The sequence below is a fragment of the Haliotis rubra genome, unplaced genomic scaffold (assembly GCF_003918875.1).
Source record: "Haliotis rubra isolate DU_JTF1 unplaced genomic scaffold, ASM391887v1 Scf189, whole genome shotgun sequence".
NCBI classification, from domain to species: Eukaryota; Metazoa; Mollusca; class Gastropoda; order Lepetellida; family Haliotidae; genus Haliotis; species Haliotis rubra.
In genome coordinates this window covers 41590-64851 of record NW_025765880.1, presented here as the reverse complement: position 1 = coordinate 64851, position 23262 = coordinate 41590, and the positions used below count along the sequence as shown (strand labels likewise).

The 23262-nt window shown below is 39.6% G+C and overlaps 2 protein-coding genes across 21 annotated transcripts in view; both read right to left on the bottom strand.

The window, feature by feature from the left end:
• LOC124274209 (protein scribble homolog) overlaps nt 1-13114 on the bottom strand; it is a 122875-nt gene extending 109761 nt beyond the window's left edge. For all 20 annotated transcript variants that reach the window (XR_006897889.1, XR_006897890.1, XM_046709515.1 and 17 more), the window contains exons 1-2: nt 12774-13114; nt 12571-12688 (exon numbers count right to left, since the gene is read on the bottom strand). Coding sequence is in view for 18 of the 20 variants with exons in the window: in XM_046709515.1 (XP_046565471.1) it covers nt 12571-12688; nt 12774-12935 (280 nt within the window). In the remaining 2 variants the exon portion in view is untranslated. The remainder of the gene's footprint in view (nt 1-12570; nt 12689-12773) is intronic.
• Nucleotides 13115-20825: 7711 nt separating this feature from the next.
• Nucleotides 20826-22870, bottom strand: LOC124274180 (the record flags this gene model as incomplete). Its single annotated transcript, XM_046709491.1, has 4 exons — nt 20826-21005; nt 21272-21448; nt 21824-22083; nt 22660-22870. Coding segments are annotated over 4 exons (828 nt in total), but the record flags the coding sequence as incomplete, so codon positions are not given.
• Between the last annotated feature and the right edge of the window lie 392 nt (nt 22871-23262).

Genomic DNA, 23262 nt, shown 5'->3' with positions numbered 1-23262 from the left:
AGGTGAAAAGGGAAAAGCAATGAAACGCTGTGTATACAATATAGAAGAAGCTGACATCCATAATATTGTGTATTATACTTGAATACCAACTTGTATATGTCTCTCAAGCACCTCGGGAATGACAATGTTGAGTGTGGAGAGGACGCAGGTCACCAGAACCTGACTGTCAAGTGTCACTCAGTCACATCACTGTTTGAACATCTACTAAGTAGGTCACTCTCAACAACACATATAAGCTACCTAACTGCAAGTAGATCAAAAACTGAAAGAGCAAAGGTCGCAACAATGGTAACAGCAAGTACTAAAAATGTCTCCAAACTCTTAAATCAATCTTTACAAGAACTTTTTTCATGAAGTTTCGGTATCGCTTTCAGAGAAAAGAAAATTTATCTCAACTAAATAGCTGACCAATGATTCCTGCCTGCTCCATCTCAGTCTTGATTAATATGCCTCGCAGCAACAGATTATTGCTTCATGTTACAGTGCTCTTATATCATATGACTGAGAGTAACTACACATTTCAACAGGGTCTGCAGCCCTAGGGACAACATATAGAATTCTCATCACAGTTAATGGCTTTGTGTTCATTATACTTACCCAAGACCAAATAAAAGATCTTGTTTAAGAAGGGAAATGAATATCTAATACAAAATGGTATTTTAGAGCTACACAGAAGCCCTAACAAGCCTACTGCTTCCACTAGGTGGATTGTGAGAGAATCACTGCCAACATGGAATTACTTCTAGCCCTAAGGACAGCTGCTTCCTGAACTGGCTCTAGTTCTGCCCCTATTGGTGCCTGATACTTCAGCAACAAGTGGTCTGAGCAATAAATAAACAATCAGAAAAATGCAGAACGGAACACCATTTTCATTTGATTTTCAATGTTTGTATGAAAAACAATGTCATGTTTGCACAACTTTTTTAAATACTTGCCTCTTACCTAAAATAGAAACAAGAACATTTCTGTACAAGCGCTGGTGCCTAGAATATTTTCAAAACCTCTTTTAGTGAGAACAAGATTGCTTGGCTCTCACACAAGGTTATCATGCCCCTACAGCAAATGTAACTATCATGTCTAGCATATTTGTCATATTTGTGAAAATGATTTATTTTAGGTCTTAATTGTTCCTTCTGATTTTACTTAAAAGGAAGTTAGTTACGATGACACAAAAAGTCGTTATCGAAATGAAATTCACATGGACATCACATCATTGATTTACTAAAAAATCAAAAAACATTCTGAATTACTCTTTGTGTTAGAGGTAGATGTGCGGAGTATTACTGGTGATCAATATACTCTATACCCTGCCTTTGGGTCGCCTTTCCAATAAACAAAATACACCCCTTAACAGTTATTAGGGCTAGAAACCCTTTTCCAATCAAGTAACCTTTTATGGCCCTGAGAGTTACTTGTGAGGTTTGGAATGAGTCAAATACTACTTCTAACAAATACATTCTACATAATTTCAGGAAGCATCAAACAATTTTATCCAGTTTTGAGTTTTACAGAGAAAATGGCTACAGTGCATACGCAGAAATGTAAAACAATCTGGTACTGATGACTTGGTAAACTAATTGTTTGTGATACCACCCTTCTTCCCATTCTCGGGTGTTGGCTAATTGTATCATAAGCGAAGTTTAGCTTCAAGTTGGAAATGTAAGTTTCATTTTAGAAGCAGCGCTAATTCAGATCTGTAAAAGCGCGCCCAGTAAAAAGAACCCTAGGTTTCAAAATCATGGACATGTTGGCAAAGTTTTCATACATGACAAGTTGAACTGAAATTTGGAAAACAGCAACTGTTTACTGTGACCAAACCAGAGAAATATCTATGACCAGTTCCCTGTACATTATGTGTCAATTATGTATGAGTGGTGGCCATAAAATCTAGCAACATCTAGCAAAATGGTGAACAACAATGTTGTCAAACTGGGCAATGGAGAATAGATGACATATGAAAAAATGGATGCAATACATTGTGCTACTTAACAAAAGACATACATGAATCGTTATTGCAATAAATTGCAGTACAAAGGCCATTAACCATGAATGATGTGAAGTAAGAAAGACATCAACTTCAATTTGACGTGAACTGTAAGCAAGATAAAGTCTACGTGTTTCGATACCGGCATGCGGTGTCATGGGAAACTGTCAGATTTCTGCTCGTCTAAAAACAGTGCAATTTTCTGATACAAATACTGGTAAAAAATACTTCCGCGACTTATTTACAAGAATCAATAAAGTCGACAAAAATAGCAAACACCACAGCAATGACTAACTGCAGTGGCTTGAGAGGTCAATATGACTGAACATGAATAAGTAAGTTCAGTGGCTTGAGAGGTCAATATGACTGAACATGAATAAGTAAGTTCAGTGGCTTGAGAGGTCAATATGACTGAACATGAATAAGTAAGTTCAGTGGCTTGAGAGGTCAATATGACTGAACATGAATAAGTAAGTACAGCGGCTTGAGAGGTCAATATGACTGAACATGAATAAGTAAGTACAGCGGCTTGAGAGGTCAATATGACTGAACATGAATAAGTAAGTACAGTGGCTTGAGAGGTCAATATGACTGAACATGAATAAGTAAGTTCAGTGGCTTGAGAGGTCAATATGACTGAACATGAATAAGTAAGTACAGTGGCTTGAGAGGTCAATATGACTGAACATGAATAAGTAAGTACAGCGGCTTGAGAGGTCAATATGACTGAACATGAATAAGTAAGTACAGTGGCTTGAGAGGTCAATATGACTGAACATGAATAAGTAAGTACAGTGGCTTGAGAGGTCAATATGACTGAACATGAATAAGTAAGTTCAGTGGCTTGAGAGGTCAATATGACTGAACATGAATAAGTAAGTACAGTGGCTTGAGAGGTCAATATGACTGAACATGAATAAGTAAGTTCAGTGGCTTGAGAGGTCAATATGACTGAACATGAATAAGTAAGTTCAGTGGCTTGAGAGGTCAATATGACTGAACATGAATAAGTAAGTTCAGCGGCTTGAGAGGTCAATATGACTGAACATGTTCAGCGGCTTGAGAGGTCAATATGACTGAACATGAATAAGTAAGTTCAGCGGCTTGAGAGGTCAATATGACTGAACATGAATAAGTAAGTTCAGTGGCTTGAGAGGTCAGTATGACTGAACATGAATAAGTAAGTGCAGTGGCTTGAGAGGTCAATATGACTGAACATGAATAAGTAAGTACAGTGGCTTGAGAGGTCAATATGACTGAACATGAATAAGTAAGTACAGTGGCTTGAGAGGTCAATATGACTGAACATGAATAAGTAAGTACAGTGGCTTGAGAGGTCAATATGACTGAACATGAATAAGTAAGTGCAGCCCTAATTCAAGTAACACCACACATGCTTTGAAAGCTGGGCTATAATTGTCAGTAATAGCTTACTAACAGATGACACAACAGCAACCTTTTGCAATAAAGAACATGTCAGGGCAGACTAAACCATTGCACATGGTTTGGAGTAATGTGAACGATTGATGATAAAGATCTTACAAATTGATGCTAATTGTAGCATGCTGGTGAACTCCTATGGAACAATGGGCATATCATCTGGCACAGGTCATCATTCATGGACATGGTGAGAGAGGAAAGGAGGCACAGTTATTGATGTTTTAATTACCACGGTAACTTATATTTGTAACATAAGGTCAGTTAGGGCATCTAATGAATGTCAGTACTGGGGTTATTGATGATATTAATCTCAGTACTTTCATCTGTTTAAATCTATAAGTCAACATAGTCTGACTGACTGAGTTTGGTTTTACGCCGCTTTTAGCAATATTCCAGCAACATCACGGCGGGGGACACCAGAAATGGGCTTCACACATTGTGCCCATGTGGGGATTCGAACCCGGGTCTTTGGCGTGACGAGCCAATCAACATAGTCAGTTAGGGTATCTAATGAATGTAGTCAGTACTGGGGTTATTGATGATATTAATCTCAGTACTTTCATCTGTTTAAATCTTTAAGTCAACATAGTCAGTTAGGGCATCTAATGAATGTAGTCAGTACTGGGGTTATTGATGATATTAATCTCAGTACTTTCATCTGTTTAAATCTTTAAGTCAACATGGTCAGTTAGGGTATCTAATGAATGTAGTCAGTATTACTGTGGTTATTGATGATATTAATCTCAGTACTTTCATCTGTTTAAATCTTTAAGTCAACATAGTCAGTTAGGGTATCTAATGAATGTAGTCAGTACTGGGGTTATTGATGATATTAATCTCAGTACTTTCATCTGTTTAAATCTTTAAGTCAACATGGTCAGTTAGGGTATCTAATGAATGTAGTCAGTACTGGGGTTATTGATGATATTAATCTCAGTACTTTCATCTGGTAGTAGTAGTAGTAGTAGTAGTAATAGTAGTAGTAGTAGTAATAGTAGTAGTAATAGTAGTAGTAGTAGTAATAGTAGTAGTAATAGTAGTAGTAGTAGTAATAGTAGTAGTAGTAATAGTAGTAGTAGTAGTAGGAAGAGGAAAAGCAGCAGCAGTTTTGGTTGCTGTTATTTGACGCACTCAGCAAGTTTCCACCTATATGGTGGGATCCATATATAATCACATCTGGACCAGACTATCCAGTGACCAACACCATGAGCACCGATCTATGCAATTGGAATATAATAAGATAAGGGTCAACCAAGTCAGCGAGCCTGACCACATGATCCTGTTAGTTGCCTCTCGCAAAATGTTAGGGTTTCTCAAGACCAATTCAAACCTGAATCTTCAGAGGTCGAAAGTTTTACTGTTTTTGTATACGGTATATTAAAATTGCATGTGTGAACTTTGCAAGTACCAGCGCAAACATAATACCAGGGAGTGGATTATAAGCCACATTATTATGTTGAGGCTATTACACTAATCAGAAGCTGAACCCCCAAACAAAACATCATCCACTCAGTGTACTTTATACTCAGTGTACTGGGAATGCACATATTTGAACCCAGAGTCTAAAAATGTGTTCATTAACCTTTAAGGACAAACTATTCCATTAAAAAAATAAACTCACGGTGCCAATACAGAAAATTTGTATATACATAGCCTCTATTTCATTCAATTTTAGTGAATCAATCTTTTTGAAATTCAAAACATAATGCCTAAAGCCCCATTTAAACACAAACAACATGACACAGAATGGAAGACACTTCTTTGTTTTACAACCTAAATATGTAAGTCTCTCTAAGCACTAAGTCTCATTCCATGTCTTGAAATATCTGCTTGGGAGAATCACTAGAAATGTATTAAGCCAATGGGCTCAAAAAGTAAAAAAACCTGTTGTTCTTATAGTTATACCCATTGCCTGAGAAACAAGGGGCTTAGCCATAAATATGTGTATCTCCAGTACCACATGGCAAGCGAAGTGACAGCATCAAGAAGATAAGGCCTGGTGTTTAGGGACATATGCATATATACCAGTACATACCCCAGTACTATATCTACATAACTAATACCTAAATAAACACACCAGGCATTTTCAACAAAGAAGGTGTCACTTCAAGTACCAGCACATGTAAAAGTTTTGATAGATACCCAGCACACAGTGGTAAGAGATCTGCACCAACCTAAAAATAGATGCTATTGCTATTGGAATGTTTAAATCATTACACATATAGCCACTTTTGCTTTACAGCCAGTACAAGTTTCTATCCAGTCGAGAAATACACACTGAAATGCCATGGCTTTATTTATTATGTTATCATGGGGCAGTGCAGGAACACATTTGTTAACAAATCATATTCAATGTCACAGCATATCACATCTGGAAGCAGACATTCAAATTTGTCCTTTTCACATAGCAAACCAGCTTTATAATAGACAAATTTCTGAATGTACATTATACTACTGATTTTGACTGAACTGAAATTGAATTGATGTTTTATGTTGAATAACAACCATGACCACAAGCATATTACAATAATAACTGAACAATATCATTCAAGGCTAGGTTTGTTGGGGAATTATGGATTTATTTGCCGTACTTCGATGTTTTTACTAACGTTAGGACACTGTCTCCAGACGTTACATCCCTAAGCCACGATAGAGTTCAACCACTTGGAATCTTAGTGCAACAGGTACGTTTTTCTACTATTTGAAGTATTGACACAGTGAGTGAGTGAGAGTGAATCAGTATAGTTTTACGCTGCTTTTTGCAACATTCCAGCAATATCATGGCGGGGGACACCAGAAATGAGCTTCACACATTGTACCCATGTGGGGAATCGGATCAGGGTCTCGGCGTGACAAGTGACTGCTTTACCCACAAGGTTACCCCACCACCCCCTTGACACAGATGAGCCAATTAATTGTGTCAAAATGTCAAAGCAATGTAGGTGAGGAATCAGATCCATAACACACACATAAACAGAGTGAGTACAAATCAATACATACAAACATTTCCCAAGCAGTATGTTCAACGTACACATAGCACTGCTCAACACACAAGCCAGATACCAGGCTGATGTTAACCCTCCATGCTATCACCCAAAGTTTCTTTTCAAAGCGTACACATTGTTCCTACAAAATACAATTCCACAGTCACTGGGCATGTTGTTTTTGGTCCAGTGAACCAGGAGCCTCGATTGATCCGCCAAATACACCCACTGTGACATGTACATGACAACATCTTCAAGACTGTCAGTCACACCGATTCTCACACGGTCATGTGACAATATTTACCGACAAGCAATGTCCGTTTTGCACCCCTTTGACCGTGTTGACAATGAAACCTCTCTCCCAACCAACGTTTCCCATCTCTGCTCTGTGAACAATCAATACATGCTGGTCTATGTAAGTGTTGTACAATAATCGGTGGAAACTGTGGAGATAGAAATCCAGGGGGACGACTCCTGATTCAATTTGTAGCCACTTGCTGTACGTACAAAGCAAACGAAACAAATTAGAACACTCAAGTGGAGTTTATGTTTTATTCCTTATCTAAAGGCAAAGTTGGTTTCAATATTAGAGAAGTATAACAACAAAGTGTTCAAGTACCAGAGGTGACAACTAAACTCTTGAATTGGAAATAAGGATGTCGATTCCCCAATCTGCATTTCGCTGTTACATAGCGCAGTTCTATGTATGCTCTCAAACAGAAAGTGCCAGAATATGTTAGTCTGACTCTTTTAGCAATTTTCCAGCAGAAGACCACACCAAAAAGGGGCTTCACACATTGCACCATGTGGGGAATCAAACCCGGATCACTGTTATGACTACTGTATATCAAAGCAACAAACAAGGGTTTAATTACATCCCAAATGACCACAGTGATTTGCATACTTGTTACATCCACAAAAAAATATTTTCTACTTTTGGGGGTCTTATAACCATCACCATTAACCACAACAATAAAAGAAGAAGTCATTCCAAATCTTGTAGACCTGGTAATGGTAAAACAGGAGAGTTACAAGCAAGGTAAGATTCACAATAAGCCCAAAGTACTGTTATATCATCATTTAAAGTACTGTTATATCATCATTGGATAATGTAAAAGATTTTGGGTTTCCCTGTAAAACATTCAGGCATTCTTAACTTTCCTAATTTCTTAATGATATTTCCGTGTTTCAAACGAGAGTTATTGTTCCTCTGTGATGATACTCTATGTACAAAATTAGTTTGGTTCAAAGGTCATGCAATGTTATTTGAACTTATTTCAATAGTTACCAGGTGTGGATCAAATAATCTCCCTTGGTGTCTCTAACCATGTTAAATTTGCTGTTGATAGGCAGGCTCATAAACAAAAAGCATCACAAAATTATAATGAAAAAAAAAAGCGATTTTCTAACAGTAGTGAGTGAGTTTGGTTTTACGCCACTTTTAGCAATATTCCAGCAGAGACACCAGAAATGGGCTTCACATTGTATGCATATGGGGGATCAAACCCAGGTCTTCGGCGCGACGAGCGAACGCTTAAACCACTAGGCTACCTCACCGACCCTTTTCTAACAGTAACTGTTAACATGAAAACAATAACAGTAATAACCAGATGTTTGTCTCCATCAACGAATGTGACCTTCCTACACAAAATCTAACTATTATTGGCAGATTTACACACAGTCCATTTGTCTGAGACTACGAAAATATGGATAGACTAATTTGTTCTCGCAAAATCCACTTATTTTATATAACCAATAATCAAAAGGGACCAGTGGACTAGTGGGATATGACCAGTCGTGTCTAGCCCCGAGACAAATTGGAAGATACCTCTGCCCCATGTCCTCGCTGATGTATTGATTCCCCATGTCAACGTCATTGTACAATTTCCCTACTCAATAACCCTTCCACTTCCGGTTTACTGGAGGAGAATTTGGCAATAAATACAGAAATGTATGACCATTGTGTATGTCCCCTGCATGTAACTAACAGATCCAATTTTGTTTGTACTAGTTGTCATGGTTACTCAAAACAAAACTGCTAAACACAGTGAGTAGAACAGTGAGTGCTGGAGTAGTAACTGCCAACAATTCTGGAAATATCTGCAACCATGTAAAAACAGTTACTCATTATCAGAAGACTCAAGGAACTCTACAGCAAAGCCGATCAATTCCAGAAGACCGAATTTCATTCAGTTTTTCTAAATGCTGGATAGGAGAGCCTTTGATTTGTACAAACTATAATAATCTGTGATTAAAATGGCTGTTAGGAACACTGAACAAATTGCTATCACAAAATACTGAAGTATGCTTGAATAAAAGACACTGATATGTTCTTTTCTTCTACACTACCAGTACCATGGTCCCCTTTGAAAACACTGACTTAAATCAATCAACACGTAGACAGGTTTTGATATGCAGCAACACAGGGATAATCAATAAATATGAACAATATTTACAGATTAGCCAATAGGCTTCACTAAAGTTTCCAAATCCAAAACTTACATTAGACAGAAAGTGAAAAATAGCTCAGCTTAGCCTTTATTTTTGTCGAATACAAACTACACATGTACCTTGTTACCAGAAATAGCATTTGATTGTAGTAAAATTGTACAACTTATAACTACAAAATTGATCACAGCTTTATGATATTGCATACATACTAATCTGTTGAGATTACTTTTAGGGCAAAATTATATGCTTTGAAAGGACTTTAACAAATTATTTTGGATTTTGTTTTGAAACTTCCCACCTAGATTTTATTAACTTGAAATCAAAATACCGAAAGGTACAATCAGTCTATCCGTAACTGCCACAGTATCTCAGTAAAAATTCAATCAGTAATAACTGCAAACATTGACAAACAGGTGTTCATAAATACTTATCAACATGACCTTCACCTTGAATGACCCTGGCCATGTCAATCATAATCCCATGTACACACTGCATATACACGAAGTGTATATAATTACAAAACAGAAATAAAATCCAAACTATACTGTAGTCTTTGCCGAACTGTCAAATAGTCAGTGTAAGGACTCTGTAGACATTTGCCAGTTAAAGGGTTTGGCAAGTTTTATTCATAAGGTAAAATGGACTAAAAATATTTCTATCTCACAAAAGACTGATAATGTTTTTGCTAACAACTGATTCTTTGAAAAGAATGTACAGTGGTAACATGACAGATTCAGTTGAGTGACTAGGTTGGGGTAAGGTAGACTGACTGAGTTTGGTTTTTACGCCGCTTTTAGCAATATTCCAGCAACATCATGGCAGGGGACACCAGAAATGGGCTTCACACATTGTACCCATGTGGGGATTCAGGGTAAGGTAGAACTCAGGAAGCAGTTTGCAGGGTATAATAAACATAAGGAAAACAGATAACAAACACCACGCAGCAGGTTACACTTGTAAATCCATACAATGGCCTACTGATGGGTGGTAATTTCAGTCATAAACCATAACACTGATTATCTTTGTTATGACTGTGCTACAGGTTCATATATATAAAACAACTATTTAAAAAATTTAAACTATCTTAAATCATATCAAATTATAGTCAGCCTGACAGGAAATATGGTTGTAGAAATGTGACCTTCCACATTTTGATGTCCTACTGATGTACACAAACAAGCACACTGATCTTCAGTCTACCATAACTACTAACGCTGTGTAGTGGCAAATTAATTTAACTGGCATATATTGCAAGTGGGTGCTGAAGTGTTTGACATTAAGTCACACTGATTGCACAAGCACATTATATTTTGACCTGAAAATGTCTGTTATTTCTGGGATAACAACAATCTTAAAATTCGGTTGGACAGTAAGGGATTCCTTCTTTTTTATCCAATTTATAGAATGTAAAGCATGCCTTTTGTCAGTTAGCTACGAGTAAGTTTAAGTTTACATCGCCTTTAGCAATATTCCAGCAATATGACGGCAAGGCACACCAGAAGTGGGCTTTACACATTGTACCTATGTGGGGGGATCGAACCCAGGCCTGGCGTATATATGAGCGAATGCTTTAACCACTAGGCTACCCCACCGCCCCTCAGTCAGCTACGAAGGGAAATTGTAGTTGTGAATAAGGATACTTATAGATTTTGTCTCAAATCATACAGATTATCACAAAATGTGAAATATATTCTTATCCAATATACTCGTACTCGGAAATGAGTTATTTCAATATGTATTGTTTGAAAAGCGTATTGCAGTATTTCGGTAATAATGTGCAGTCCTGATAACTTCTGCTCGCGTTGATTGAAGGACAAGACAGAGTGACAGAGCAAACCTTCCATGAATAAAGTACCATCTAATTACATGATCCTCCCAAATCCTGAAATTCTCAATATTCTTGCTGACCTTGAATTGTTAATAAAGTACCATCTAATAACATGCAAAATTACAAGATCCTCCCAAATGGTGAAATTCTCCATACTCTTGCAGACCTCAAGTCATGCTAATGATGAAAACGTAACTTGGATGTTCAGAATTACTTTCGGAGAAGCTCCAAGGGTATATCAAAGCAGTCCTCTTGAAGCCCACATCTACTTCCTACACATCTGAGGGCTTAATGGACATTCCTTGAGTGATAGGTCATCATTAGTATTGAGCACACAGTAACATCCTGTTACCCAAGGGGCATGTGAAGAGCCCAGGGACATGAAAATTCGGGTCAAAGGTCAAGTCAACTCATATCAGTTAACATTTGAGATAAATATTAATCTGCCTAATATGACTGGGAAAATAACATGAGTACTACTGGTAAGACATAACATATTAACAATCTGCTGACATATACTAGTATGTGTGTATATTTATTTATGTGATACACCAATTTGACCTCAATGACAAAACTACCATCCCTAACTTCCCTCAATTCTGACATCAGCAGTCCCTTCAACTACTCGCGCCAACATGATCAGAAAATGACACATATTTATATTTAACAAGGCAGATTAAAAGTTTCATTAATAAATAGATGTAATTAACAGGAAAACACAACCCAATGTAAATGATAAAGGTATTCCTATTCAGAAGATTGATCCAATAAATTTTACACAAAATACTGCCAGAGGTTTACAGTTAGTTTTCTTCCATGTTGTTGTTGCACATGTCCCAGGGGTTCCTTAGCCATGCCAGCAGTGAAAAGAGGCAGAAGGTGATACACATAGCAGAACATTTATATCATTTAGCATTGTTAAAGGGAACTTCATGTGATGCTCATGTGTGTTAAAACCACAATAAAATTTGACATTGGAATAATGTCTGTGTAGCATCTAAAGGCATATACTTAAATGTCTGGGTATCATGTTTAGGTGTTCACTCGCAAAGGGTAGCATTCAGTGATCATGTTGATATGTAGATTTTCCAATTCCCAATTAAAGCCAAATGTTTCAAGTGACCTCAGTACTCATCATCAGAACAAGTTATATCATCCACATGCATGCAAGTAAGCTGACACAAGGCATTTTATCCATCAAGGTCATACACTGCAAGTTTACCTGTTGCTTCCTGGTTTATTAACAGCTTGATACCAGGAAGTTAACATCACATAAAAGTTGGATAATGTTTTCAATCTCACATGGGATTATTTATAATAAAAAATACACCCCCATATGTCACATAATAGTGATCACCACAGACCAGACTTATTTGAAAAATATATCAAATATAATAACTTTGATGTTAAAGAGCTTTTCAGATATAGTACCGTTGGTTCAAGTGCTAAATTAATATAATGTCTGAGGGTTTGTGCTGTATAACTATAATATATGAGGACAATATAAGACTTCAGATTATTAGAAGCAAAATTACCAAAACTATCCAACTTTTGCCATTAGCAACTGTGTCTTGTTCAGGTTTGTTTACATTTACTGGAGTTCAATCAGATGGTGTTTCATCTGTCTCAGAAGGATTACTCAGCATTTTTGTAATAATGAAGGTTTTTATGACTGGAATGTTGTTGAAGGAGCACGTGTGGGCGCTTCGATCACCCCCGTTCTGTCATTTGATCGCGTACCTCTCAAACACGCCCCGCTTAGTAATACGCACCGACTGTATGCGGCTGCAAGATGGCCGCCGCCATCTTAGGAAGTGTCAGTCTACAGCCCTCAGGTAAAGAGGGGTTTCGGGCTAATCTAAAATATATACACATATATTTACCATTTTTGCTAATATCCAATTCCATGAGATTGACGAAACTGCCAATATCGGGCGACAAGCGTCCGATCTCATTGTCACTAAGGCTCAATTTCCTCAACTGCACGAGACGGAAGAAGCCCTGAAACATACAGATCACAGTTCAGACATGGCCCGTTAACATGCGATCTCGAATCAATCAAAGTGGTAGTTTCGGTCATACTTACTCGAGGAAGATCCTTTATTTGATTGGCATCTAGTAATAATTCCTCCAAGCTCCTGGCATATCTGAAAACATCATCAGGGACAGTGGTTAATCCCCAATGTCGCCGATCCACGTACTCGACCTGGCGATTACAAGCGCGAAACAGGGGTATACACTTGAGCATTTTGCCTCAATTTTAGCCTATTGACACCCACATCGACACGTAATAGTTGCTATAAATCCTTTAAAATCCAGAGAATGAATATGGGTTGATCGGGGCACATATAACACACTGTCTTTGCCAAACAAACTCGTCATACAGAAATTCGAATGCTGGGTTTGCACCATGTGACGTCATGAATCGCCGATATAGACCATAATGCACTACGAGCAGGTACGCGAATTTCTTCCGCTAGATGGCTCTGTGACCAAACGAAGACTAAGGCAGGCAGGTGTTTTCGTACGGAAATTGCATTCGATGTCATGTTAACAAGATTAAATTGATTAGATTTGCATTAATGATCGGATTAGGCGCGGGCGTTTATGAAACGTGAGGCATCATAACGAGACCAGACATTTATAAAAAACAACCTGAACAGCAATGTATTTATTATGTATTTAAAGCTTTACAGTGAAATTAACAAATCTGGATTCTTGAATGAGGCCTTGTTGACATTATTTTTGACATGTGTTGATATTATGCTGTGTTTTAAGTAAGATGGCATTTTTCTACCCAAACTCAAAAACACATTAGCTCCCAATATCTTTGTTGAACTTATTGAAACAACATTTGGAATTATGTTGTGTAATAAAGTTTTCGTTACATTATGAAAACATGAAAATTACGTCGTAAGCAATATATTTATGAAAATAGTGAATGATTTTGAGGTTTATTATGAATTGAGCAAATGCTTCATCGCAAATACACCCATTCCTTTTTCACCCACCCTCTCACCCCAGTCTAAGTAAACTTAGCCTCAGTATTATTCGTTACACTGCTATACTGAGTATCACCCGTACCTAAATTGCACCAATACTTTTATTCATTGCCAAGAATCTTATTTAAGATATTGGTGAATGGAAGATATCCTATGAATGAAACAGCACACGTCTGTAGACATGATATGTATCTACATACGCGAGCAATAAAGGAGCGCTAGAGACGCCAGCCACATGCCACCACGGAGGAAGGTGCTGGGAGCGTGAGTCTGCATGTGTACCATGACATTCAGTCTTAACCTTTGAACTCTGACCAATAATGATGATAAACATGAAATACACACGTGGCTGCATGACTGACAAGCATTGATTTGGAAAATCGAAACGTGTATAGTTGCTAAAATGTCTGTGCGTGCGTGTGTGACGCATGCAGAGATCTTTGCCCTCCCCTAGACAGCAGCTTGGGAGCAAGCACAGGTGGTCAAGTTTCATGCGTCATCTTCCTCTGTGCGGAGTTACCTCCCCTAGACGTTAGTTCGAATCCCAAATTTCCCTTGTTATGATTCTACAATACCTGTGCTCGTGGGTGCCACAAGGCGAAAATGTTTAACACTCTTTGTGCTTTCTTCACCGTTAAAGGCACTATATCACACCACGCTTTTCTAAAAATAATGTATTTCCTCTCAATAATACTAACTATCAGCCCCCAGGGAAGCTACCATATAATTAATTTTTAAAAAAGATAAGAAAATACGTATTTAGATTACAATATTAAACTTAAAAGTTCGAATGAAATAATGCAACGTTGCATTAAATCAACTCTAGCTTCTACACCAACCGAACATTATTTCAAGCGAAACACATAGAGCTATGTCCATTGAAGCGCTCTTTACGAATATCCTGCGCACAACTTGTTCGGCAAACACCGACAACACCGCGTGCCACAGTTTTCGATGAACGGAACAATTGTTTACATTCCATATGTGGCAAGTGTTCTCTGTTTGGAAACTGTTCGCCTCTAAGTTTCAATTATCGATTTCAGGCAATTCGTAATGGATTATAAGTCTTTTATTGCATCAATAGGAAGCTAAAGTGAGTGCACATGCCCCAATATATATAATGTAGGCCATAATATTGTCGAAAATGTGTGACATTGTGCCTTTAAAATCCACAGGCCGTGATTTCACCAAAATACTGTTTGGTTATACACCGAACTCACTTACTCATCATATAGCAGTCTACCACTGAAGATGAATAGACAATAATATTAAAATATCGATTTTATTTTACAAATGCAGTTGTCCGCCACGCTCTCTTGCATTTTATCATGCAGCGGCCCAGACAATCACCAACATCACGTCATTATCAGACGATGTTAGGTACCCGCCAGATGTTCCAGTCATTGGCGGTATCTTATTTTACAAACAATATAACTTGTGATTATTTTTTATGTTTATTAATATTGAGGTATACTACTGTATCAGCTACTTCAGTCGGTTCAACTGGTTGCATATTTCCGTCCATGTATATCTATGTATGTTTCAAATAAAGTATAAATACACAAATTTAAACTGTAGTCTGTGCACAGGGCATGAGCGCCGTCCATATCAAACCGGAAATAGGTGGATATCACTTACCATTTTCACCTGGACGACGATGTAGGCGTGGTTGACATGCCGTCATATCCCCAACATAATAACAATTCTACATATTCCCCATTCATAATTTAAATCAATCAATAAAGATTCCAGGTGCAAGATGTTACCGAAGCCGATCTTGAAAACCGTAAAATATGTTTACACCAACCTTGGCACATGGGTATTGTAGTGTACAGGTGCCTTTTGAAAGTTTGGGATTTGAAAAAAAACATGTTTCGAGTTTCCGTGGCAACAACCAGACTGGAAATGTGTGTGCTGCTCTTTTAGGGAGCAGATTTTGAAATCCGTACAATATATCTTCACCATCCCTGACACATGTATACGTCAAGTGATGAACCGGTGACGTTTGCTAGTTTTGGATTTTGTAAACAATGTGTTTTCAATGGCACGAACTTTCATTGATTTTTTGTGGTGCTACGCAATTCCCAAAACAATCAAGGTAAATTTATACTTACCAGATTATTTAAACGTAGTATTTTTGTAATTTTAAATTTGTCTACGATCGCCAGTGGCTGAAGGGATGGTGTAAATCCAGCTAGGGTCCATGTAGGTAGCAAAGGCACTGTAGGTCCCCGTGGTCCCTAGTATAGTGCTCTACCTTCAGTTGCTTGCGATCTACAGCCTGTTTTTACATTGTATTGTCCAAAAATAGTTTTCTTCCTTAAAGATATATGCTAGCTAGTTTTAACTGATTTTGTGATAATTTAGTAATTTTACTGTCCTTCGTTGACAGGGTTTTATATATTATATATATGTATTATGAATTTAGAACTAGTTTTAGTCAAACTATGGCTGAAATATTGCCGAAGTGACTTTAAATCTGAACTCACTCACTCACTCATTGATTTTTTCACGACAAGAATTCTCCATAGCATGGAATATCGATGACTTTGTCATCTCTGTACCTCGTTCCAGACTTTTACATTGCCGATAAGCCAAACATGACTTCGTGTATTTATCCTTCTAGGAATAGTAGACGCCATTTTCCATTGCTTTAACCGATTGCAGGGAATTGTTTACCCATTCCGTCAGAGGCTACATTTAGAATTTTGTACGTCCTCCGATATTATACACACATTAAATCATGTTTCCTTCTGTCGTGGGTTCTTAGAGCTAAGGGACTTGTGTGGCTTACGACACTTGACCAATGAGTTCCTTCGATGTCCATGCATGGTTCTGAAAGAAACAAAGTATATATAAATGCCAAACTGGAACTGAGTATGAGAACTTCGTATGACAAACAAATTAATGCCCCACACTACTGCTATCAAACTCTGTAATCATTCTAAAACCTGAAAGAGGTAATTTCTCTTTTGTATTGGAATCCAAAGCTCATAAACTTCTTATTTCTTTATTTGAGGGAATTTATACCACATTTATATTTATTCTCAAAAACTCAAACGGTCTTCTTGAATTATTAGTTTCCCAGATAGGAACTAAATTCAATTATGTCAGACATGTATTTGATTTTTCATTTTCTTCCAACTCTTATCCCACACGCGGACAATTCAAACTTAAGTTGAAAATGCCATAGGTGATTTGTTGTTAGACGTGGAACTATAGTTACGCTTACATCCCCAGAGGTTTAGGACATACTGTCTGAAATGAAAGTAGTGATTGTCCCGAGAATATATCGTAGCAAGAAACCAATTGTAACAAAATCTCCCATTTAGCTTTAGTTGTTTGAAGCGTGTTATTTGTACCACGAAGAACGCTGAGGAGTAAGATTTGTTTCTAAAACATAGCTGCGAGTATGTGTGCAAAGAAATTATTTTTAATTTTGGATAGATTATGTGTGTGGGGGTTTCAGGTGTGGGGGAACATGTCCTGCACGGGTACATTAGAGCTGATGGTGGTTCAAGCCAATCTTACAGCAAATCACTGCATCGGCCAAATCCTTATACCTCCCCTCCCCCCACCTTTTAACCGCCAGAGGGAGCTGTTTGACCACCACAACGCTCGACCCACACAGCTCGTGTAACAGGTGCCTATCTCACCAATGCAGACGTCAATGGCCTTCCCTGGCCATCAGATTGTCTGATCTGAACCAGATCGAGTATGGAACGAACCTTAGACGCTTGCAAAATTTGCCAACGCGTTGCAGAAAGAATGGCGAAGAATTTCCAAAGCAAAAATCCGACGACTTGTGCAATCCCTTCCAAGGCCGTGTCGAGCAGTGACGGCTGCAAGGGGTGGTGTCACCAGGTACTGACCTGAACGTCCCATTGTACCCACACATGTGCAGTGAGTGAACTGAATTAATGCTGACAATGACAACAATACATAATGTTAGTCCGTGTGTCGAATTTCCATCATCTATTTTCAAGCTTAATCGACTTATGTACATTGTACACTTAAATATGTTTAATACATGTCCTCTATTTTGGCCTATGCGTTTCGGTTTTTTAAGAGTTTAATGTATTTTCGTCTTAATTCTGTTCATTATATCATTCGTAATAAACTGAATTGTCCTTGTGATGGCTGCAGTAATTTGTTTAATGTGACATGGGTAAATATTCTTTTTCATATCTGAATTATCCATGTACTACTTTACATGTAGTGTTACATGTACTCCGCGTAATTATGGAGAAGTCGCGCAGATCATAAGATGTAAAAGTATTTTTTTTAAACCTATCACATTTTCAATTCCAAGAGAGCAGTTTGCAGAACCGTTTTACACCCACGTTGACTTTGATTGTTATGTCCACGAGACAAACCGCAGGATCCGTTGAGGTGGGTGTTTTAGAGGTAGCATGTTTCATTATCTTCAAGTTTGTAGTTTTTATGAGTTTCCGATTTTTGTTTGACCCTGTTTAATACAAGCTCACAATCAATGTGTCATTGGCATCAGCAGCACGTTCGTCAACTGTTATTCACACTGTCAACGTACTTTGATGGTTCTTGACCAATGCTCATGTTTGACAACGTACATACCTTGGTGACTCCTCAATTAATGACGCTAAGGATAGATATATTATCATGCATGTGTTATCTCCCTTGGGGATTTCAGGATAGCAAGAGGCTTGGTTGCGTTCCTTCCCCGACGCCGTGGATCGTTGCTCGCATTATCAATCATCCGATTGTCTGGTCCCGACTAGCCTATTTACAGACCACCGTCATTTAGCAGGAATATTGCTGAATGCGGAGTTAGACAACAAGAAAATCATTGTATATAGTACAGTAGTATATATTATTACTAACGATAATACCAATTTGGATTACCAAACACTCCATGTCTGTTTGGCACTTGCACCACGAATGCCATGTATCTTTGGACCCACAATGGTGGTGCACAGTCTTATCTAGTCCCAGTAGAGCTGTTGATGATACGAACATTATCTACATTCCCAGGGTGCGTGCTGTTCAGCGGTGCGTCACATTCTTTATATACACACACCGTGTGTTATACGCTCCATGGCGCACACAGCACAGACACAGGGATTACTCCTGCTTGATGCGTATGAGCTGAAGAATTTCTAGGTGTGATGTTTCTACTTGAGGGAGTTGTATCACATCGCAGTGACAAGTATTCCAGTAATTTCAGCGTGTCAGCTACCTGTGAAGATCCGGGTTAGAATCGGTTTACAGCAACCCATACTTGTCGTAAGAGGGGATCGGGTGGTTAGGCTCGTTGAATTGGTTGACACATGTCATCGTGTCCTAACTGCGTAAATCGATGCTCATGCTGCTGATCACTGGATTGTCTGGTCCAGACTTGATTTTTACAGACCGTCGCCAGACAGCTGGGATATTGGTGAGTGAGGCGTTAAACAACCAGTGAGTCAGGTCATTGAGAGAGAACGTGGATCTTGTCGTAGATGGCTACATTGGACACGATTCTTCCGCGGACATACGAAGGATCATAATCGGGACATTCACTGGATTTACACTCACGATCAGCGGACCGGTGGTCTGTAATTGGCAACTAAGGGACGCAACGTTGTATAGCGAATCTCCTCGTGCCTTCGTCCACTGGGTCAGGCACGCAAGCCTCACCGATAATTCCTTTACGCCTAAGTTAATATTCCAGCAATGTTTGTACATAATAAAGTTTATATGCAAGATATGTTAAAGCTTGGTGTACAAATCCACCGTCATCTGAAAACTGGAAAATGACAAAAATAGAAAGGAAAACTAAATTAGAAAAAAACCTAATGAAGCTCGAAGGTTGGAGTTTTTTTATATTCCGCTGTCCAGAAATAATGTAAAGACAAATAGACCAACTGTCAAAATCAATATAAATAACTAATTTACACCCTCCACCCCCATATCCCTAAAAATTAAAATTAAAATAAACCATAAACCGGGTGAGCATTTATTGAAAAGAAATCACAACACAACGATTAATGACGAAATGACAAACAATATTTGAAATGTTTTATAGTTATTGAATCTTCAGACTTTGGGTAAAGATCCGTGAAGCATTAATTTTTAGTCTGACTATCCGACAATCAAGTTGCCCAATGCATGACTGATGAACGTCGTTGTGGAAGGCGTCACTCGACCTCCGTTGCTATCACCAGGTCCTCTGTCAAGTGATGCAGGCACCTTCCTCGCTCCGGAACAACAACGATACGAGCCGACGTATCTAGTAGTCGGGGCTATACCGATATTAACGTGAGAAGTTTAGGTTCGAATAAACCAGCATTTATAGTCTCTATTGATTAGTTCAGCAAACCGATATATCGAGTGAAGAAAGGTTATAATCATCACATGGTCTGTTGCCTTGTGCTCATCGAATTAGAAAATTGCGGACAATAACAGCAAAAAATCAGACATCTCAAATTTATGGCACAGTTCCAAGAATCAAAACCAGTAGTCGCTAAACTTTATGTACATTGTGAGTGACGTTTGTGAACAAAATGGCCACAGTATTTCTGATTTATTTAATTGTTTTCAACTTGGTAAATTGAAAATCGACACAAATTAACGTCTTGGAGAGACAAATGTAACTTGTAATGTGGAAATATTTTTATTCCCTGCTCAACCAACGATGTCTGTATCCAGGGCCTCCGTGTAATATCTCCACCTCCTCTAAAAGATTCGTCTACCTAGCGATCTGCTAATTGAGGAAGGAGGTAAGTGTTAGCGTTGGCGAAGAATCTATCCACAAATTGTCCGACTGAATTAGATAAAACTGACAGAATTAGAACAGACACTACGGCCGTGACGTTCTCAGTCCAACCTTCCCTTATTTTTAGGGACCGTGGACCCCTTTATAGCCAGAATCCGGAGGAAGAACAAGAATAGAAATAAAATGCGCACCAAAGAAGCAGTTAATGACGTAATTGTTTCGTTTGATGGACAGGAAATAATGCAAACGATGTTAAACGGTTTTAGACATTAAGCTAGCGGGCATGGGAGGTCCGGTCGCCTCAGGCAGCAGTTCCCTGTGCACAGAAGGTGGAGGAACCTTGGACTTTGGTGGCGGAGTGAGAGAGACAAATGTGGCGGAACCTTAGATTATATTGTTAGAGTCACAGAGAGAGAAGGGAAGGGGAACAATGGACTGTAGAAGAGTGGACACTTTGGACTTGGTAGGGGGCGAGAAGAGCGGTGAGAGCGGACACCTTGGACTTAGTGTAGGGGGTGAGGAGATCGGACACCTTTGACTTAGTGTAGGGGGTGAGAAGAGCTGTGAGAGCGGACACCTTGGACTTTAGTGTAGAATAGAATAGAATAGAATAATACTTTAATGCCTTTTCAGGAATTTGTGTTACATCAGCAGAGCTACTGACACATTAGAGAGATACTGTGTAGGGGATGAGAAGAGCGGCGATAGCGGACACCTCGGACTTAGTGTAGGGGGCGAGAAGAGCGGTGAGAGCGGACACCTTGGACTTAGTGTAGGGGATGAGAAGAGCGGTGATAGCGGACACCTTGGACTTAGTGTAGGGGCGAGAAGAGTGGTGAGAGCGGTCACCTCGGACTTAGTATAGGGGGCGAGAAGAGCGGTGAGAGCGGACACCTTGGACTTAGTGTAGGGGATGAGAAGAGCGATGAGAGCGGACACCTTGGACTTAGTGTAGGGGGTGAGGAGAGCGGACACCTTGGACTTAGTGTAGGGGGCGAGAAGAGCAGTGAGAGCGGACACCTTGGACTAAGTGTATGGTGTGAGGAGAGCGGACACCTTGGACTTAATGTAGGGGTGAGGAGAGCGGTCACCTTGGACTTAGTGTAGGGGTGAGAGTGAGTGAGTGAGTTAAAAGCTAACGTGACCTCGGCAATATTTCAGCCATATAGTAACAAGAAACGTTGTATATAAACAATAAATTTAAGTTGCTTAATAATCAGTCATCGAAGGACTGTAAAATAACTAAAGTATCACAGATGGAGTCTAAAACTAGCATGAACATGTAAAACTATTTCATTTACGAAGACAATACAATATAAAAACGGGCTATAGGTCGCCAACAACTGAAGGTAGATCACCACATTAGGGACCATGGGGACTTACAGTACCTTTGCTACCTACATGGACTGTAGGGGTGAGAAGAGCGATGAGAGCAGACACCTTGGACTTAATGTAGGGGTGAGGAGAGCGGACACCTTGCACGTAGTGTGGGGGTGAGGAGAACGGACACCTTGGACTTAGTGTAGGGGGTGAGGAGAGCTGACACTTTGGACTAAGTGTAGGGGTGAGGAGAGCGATGAGAACGGACACCTTGGACTTAGTGTAGGGGGTGAGGAGAACGGACACCTTGGACTTAGTGTAGGGGTGAGGAGAGCGGACACCTTGGATTTAGTGTAGGGGTGAGGAGAGCGGACACCTTGGACTTAGTGTAGGGGTGAGGAGACAGCAGACACTGTAGGGGTGATGACAGCAGACACTATGGACTTAATGTGGGGTGGTGAGAGCAGTTACCTTGGACTTAGTGTAGGGGGCGAGGAGAGCAGACACCTTGCACTTAGTGTAGGGGGTGAGAGAGAGCGGACACCTTGGACTTAGTGTGGGGGTGAGGAGAGCGGACACCTTCGACTTAGCGTAGGGGTGAGAGCGGACACATTAAACTAAATGTAGAGGGTGAGGAGGGAGGACACCTTGGACTTAGTATAGGGGGTGAGAAGAGTGATAAGAGCGGACACCTTGGACTTTGTGTAGGGGCGAGAAGAGCGGACACCTTGGACTTAGTGTAGGGGTGGTGAGAGCAGTCACCTTGGACATAGTGTAGGGGGTGAGGAGAGCGGACACAATGGACTAAGTGTAGGAGACACTTGACTTAGTATAGGGGTGAGAAGAGGATAAGAGAGTGGTAGGGGCGAGAAGAGCGGACACCTTGGACTTAGTGTAGGGGTGGTGAGAGCAGTCACCTTGGACATAGTGTAGGGGGTGAGGAGAGCGGACACAATGGACTAAGTGTAGACGCGAGAAGAGTGGTGAGAGCGGACTTCTTGGACTTAGTGTAGGGGGCGAGGAGAGCGGACACCTTGGACTTAGTATAGGGGTGAGAAGAGTGATGAGAGCGGACACCTTGGACTTGGTGTAGGGGCGAGAAGAGGGGTGAGAGCGGAAAACCTTGAACTGTAGTGTAGGAGGTGAGAATTGTGAACACTTTGGACTGTGCTGTAAAGGGTGAGAATAGTTGACAACTTTGACTGTAACGGAGGTGAGTGAGAAGGGTGGATACTTTAGTCTAGTGTAGGAGGCTGAGAAGGGTGGACACTTTTGACTGTAACAGAGGTGAGTGAGAAGGGTGGATACTTTTGTCTAGTGTAGGAGGCTGAGAAGGGTGGACACTTTTGACTGTAACAGAGGTGAGTGAGAAGGGTGGATACTTTAGTCTAGTGTAGGAGGCAGAGAAGGGTGGACACTTTTGACTGTAACAGAGGTGAGTGAGAAGGGTGGATACTTTAGTCTAGTGTAGGAGGCAGAGAAGGGTGGACACTTTTGACTGTAACAGAGGTGAGTGAGAA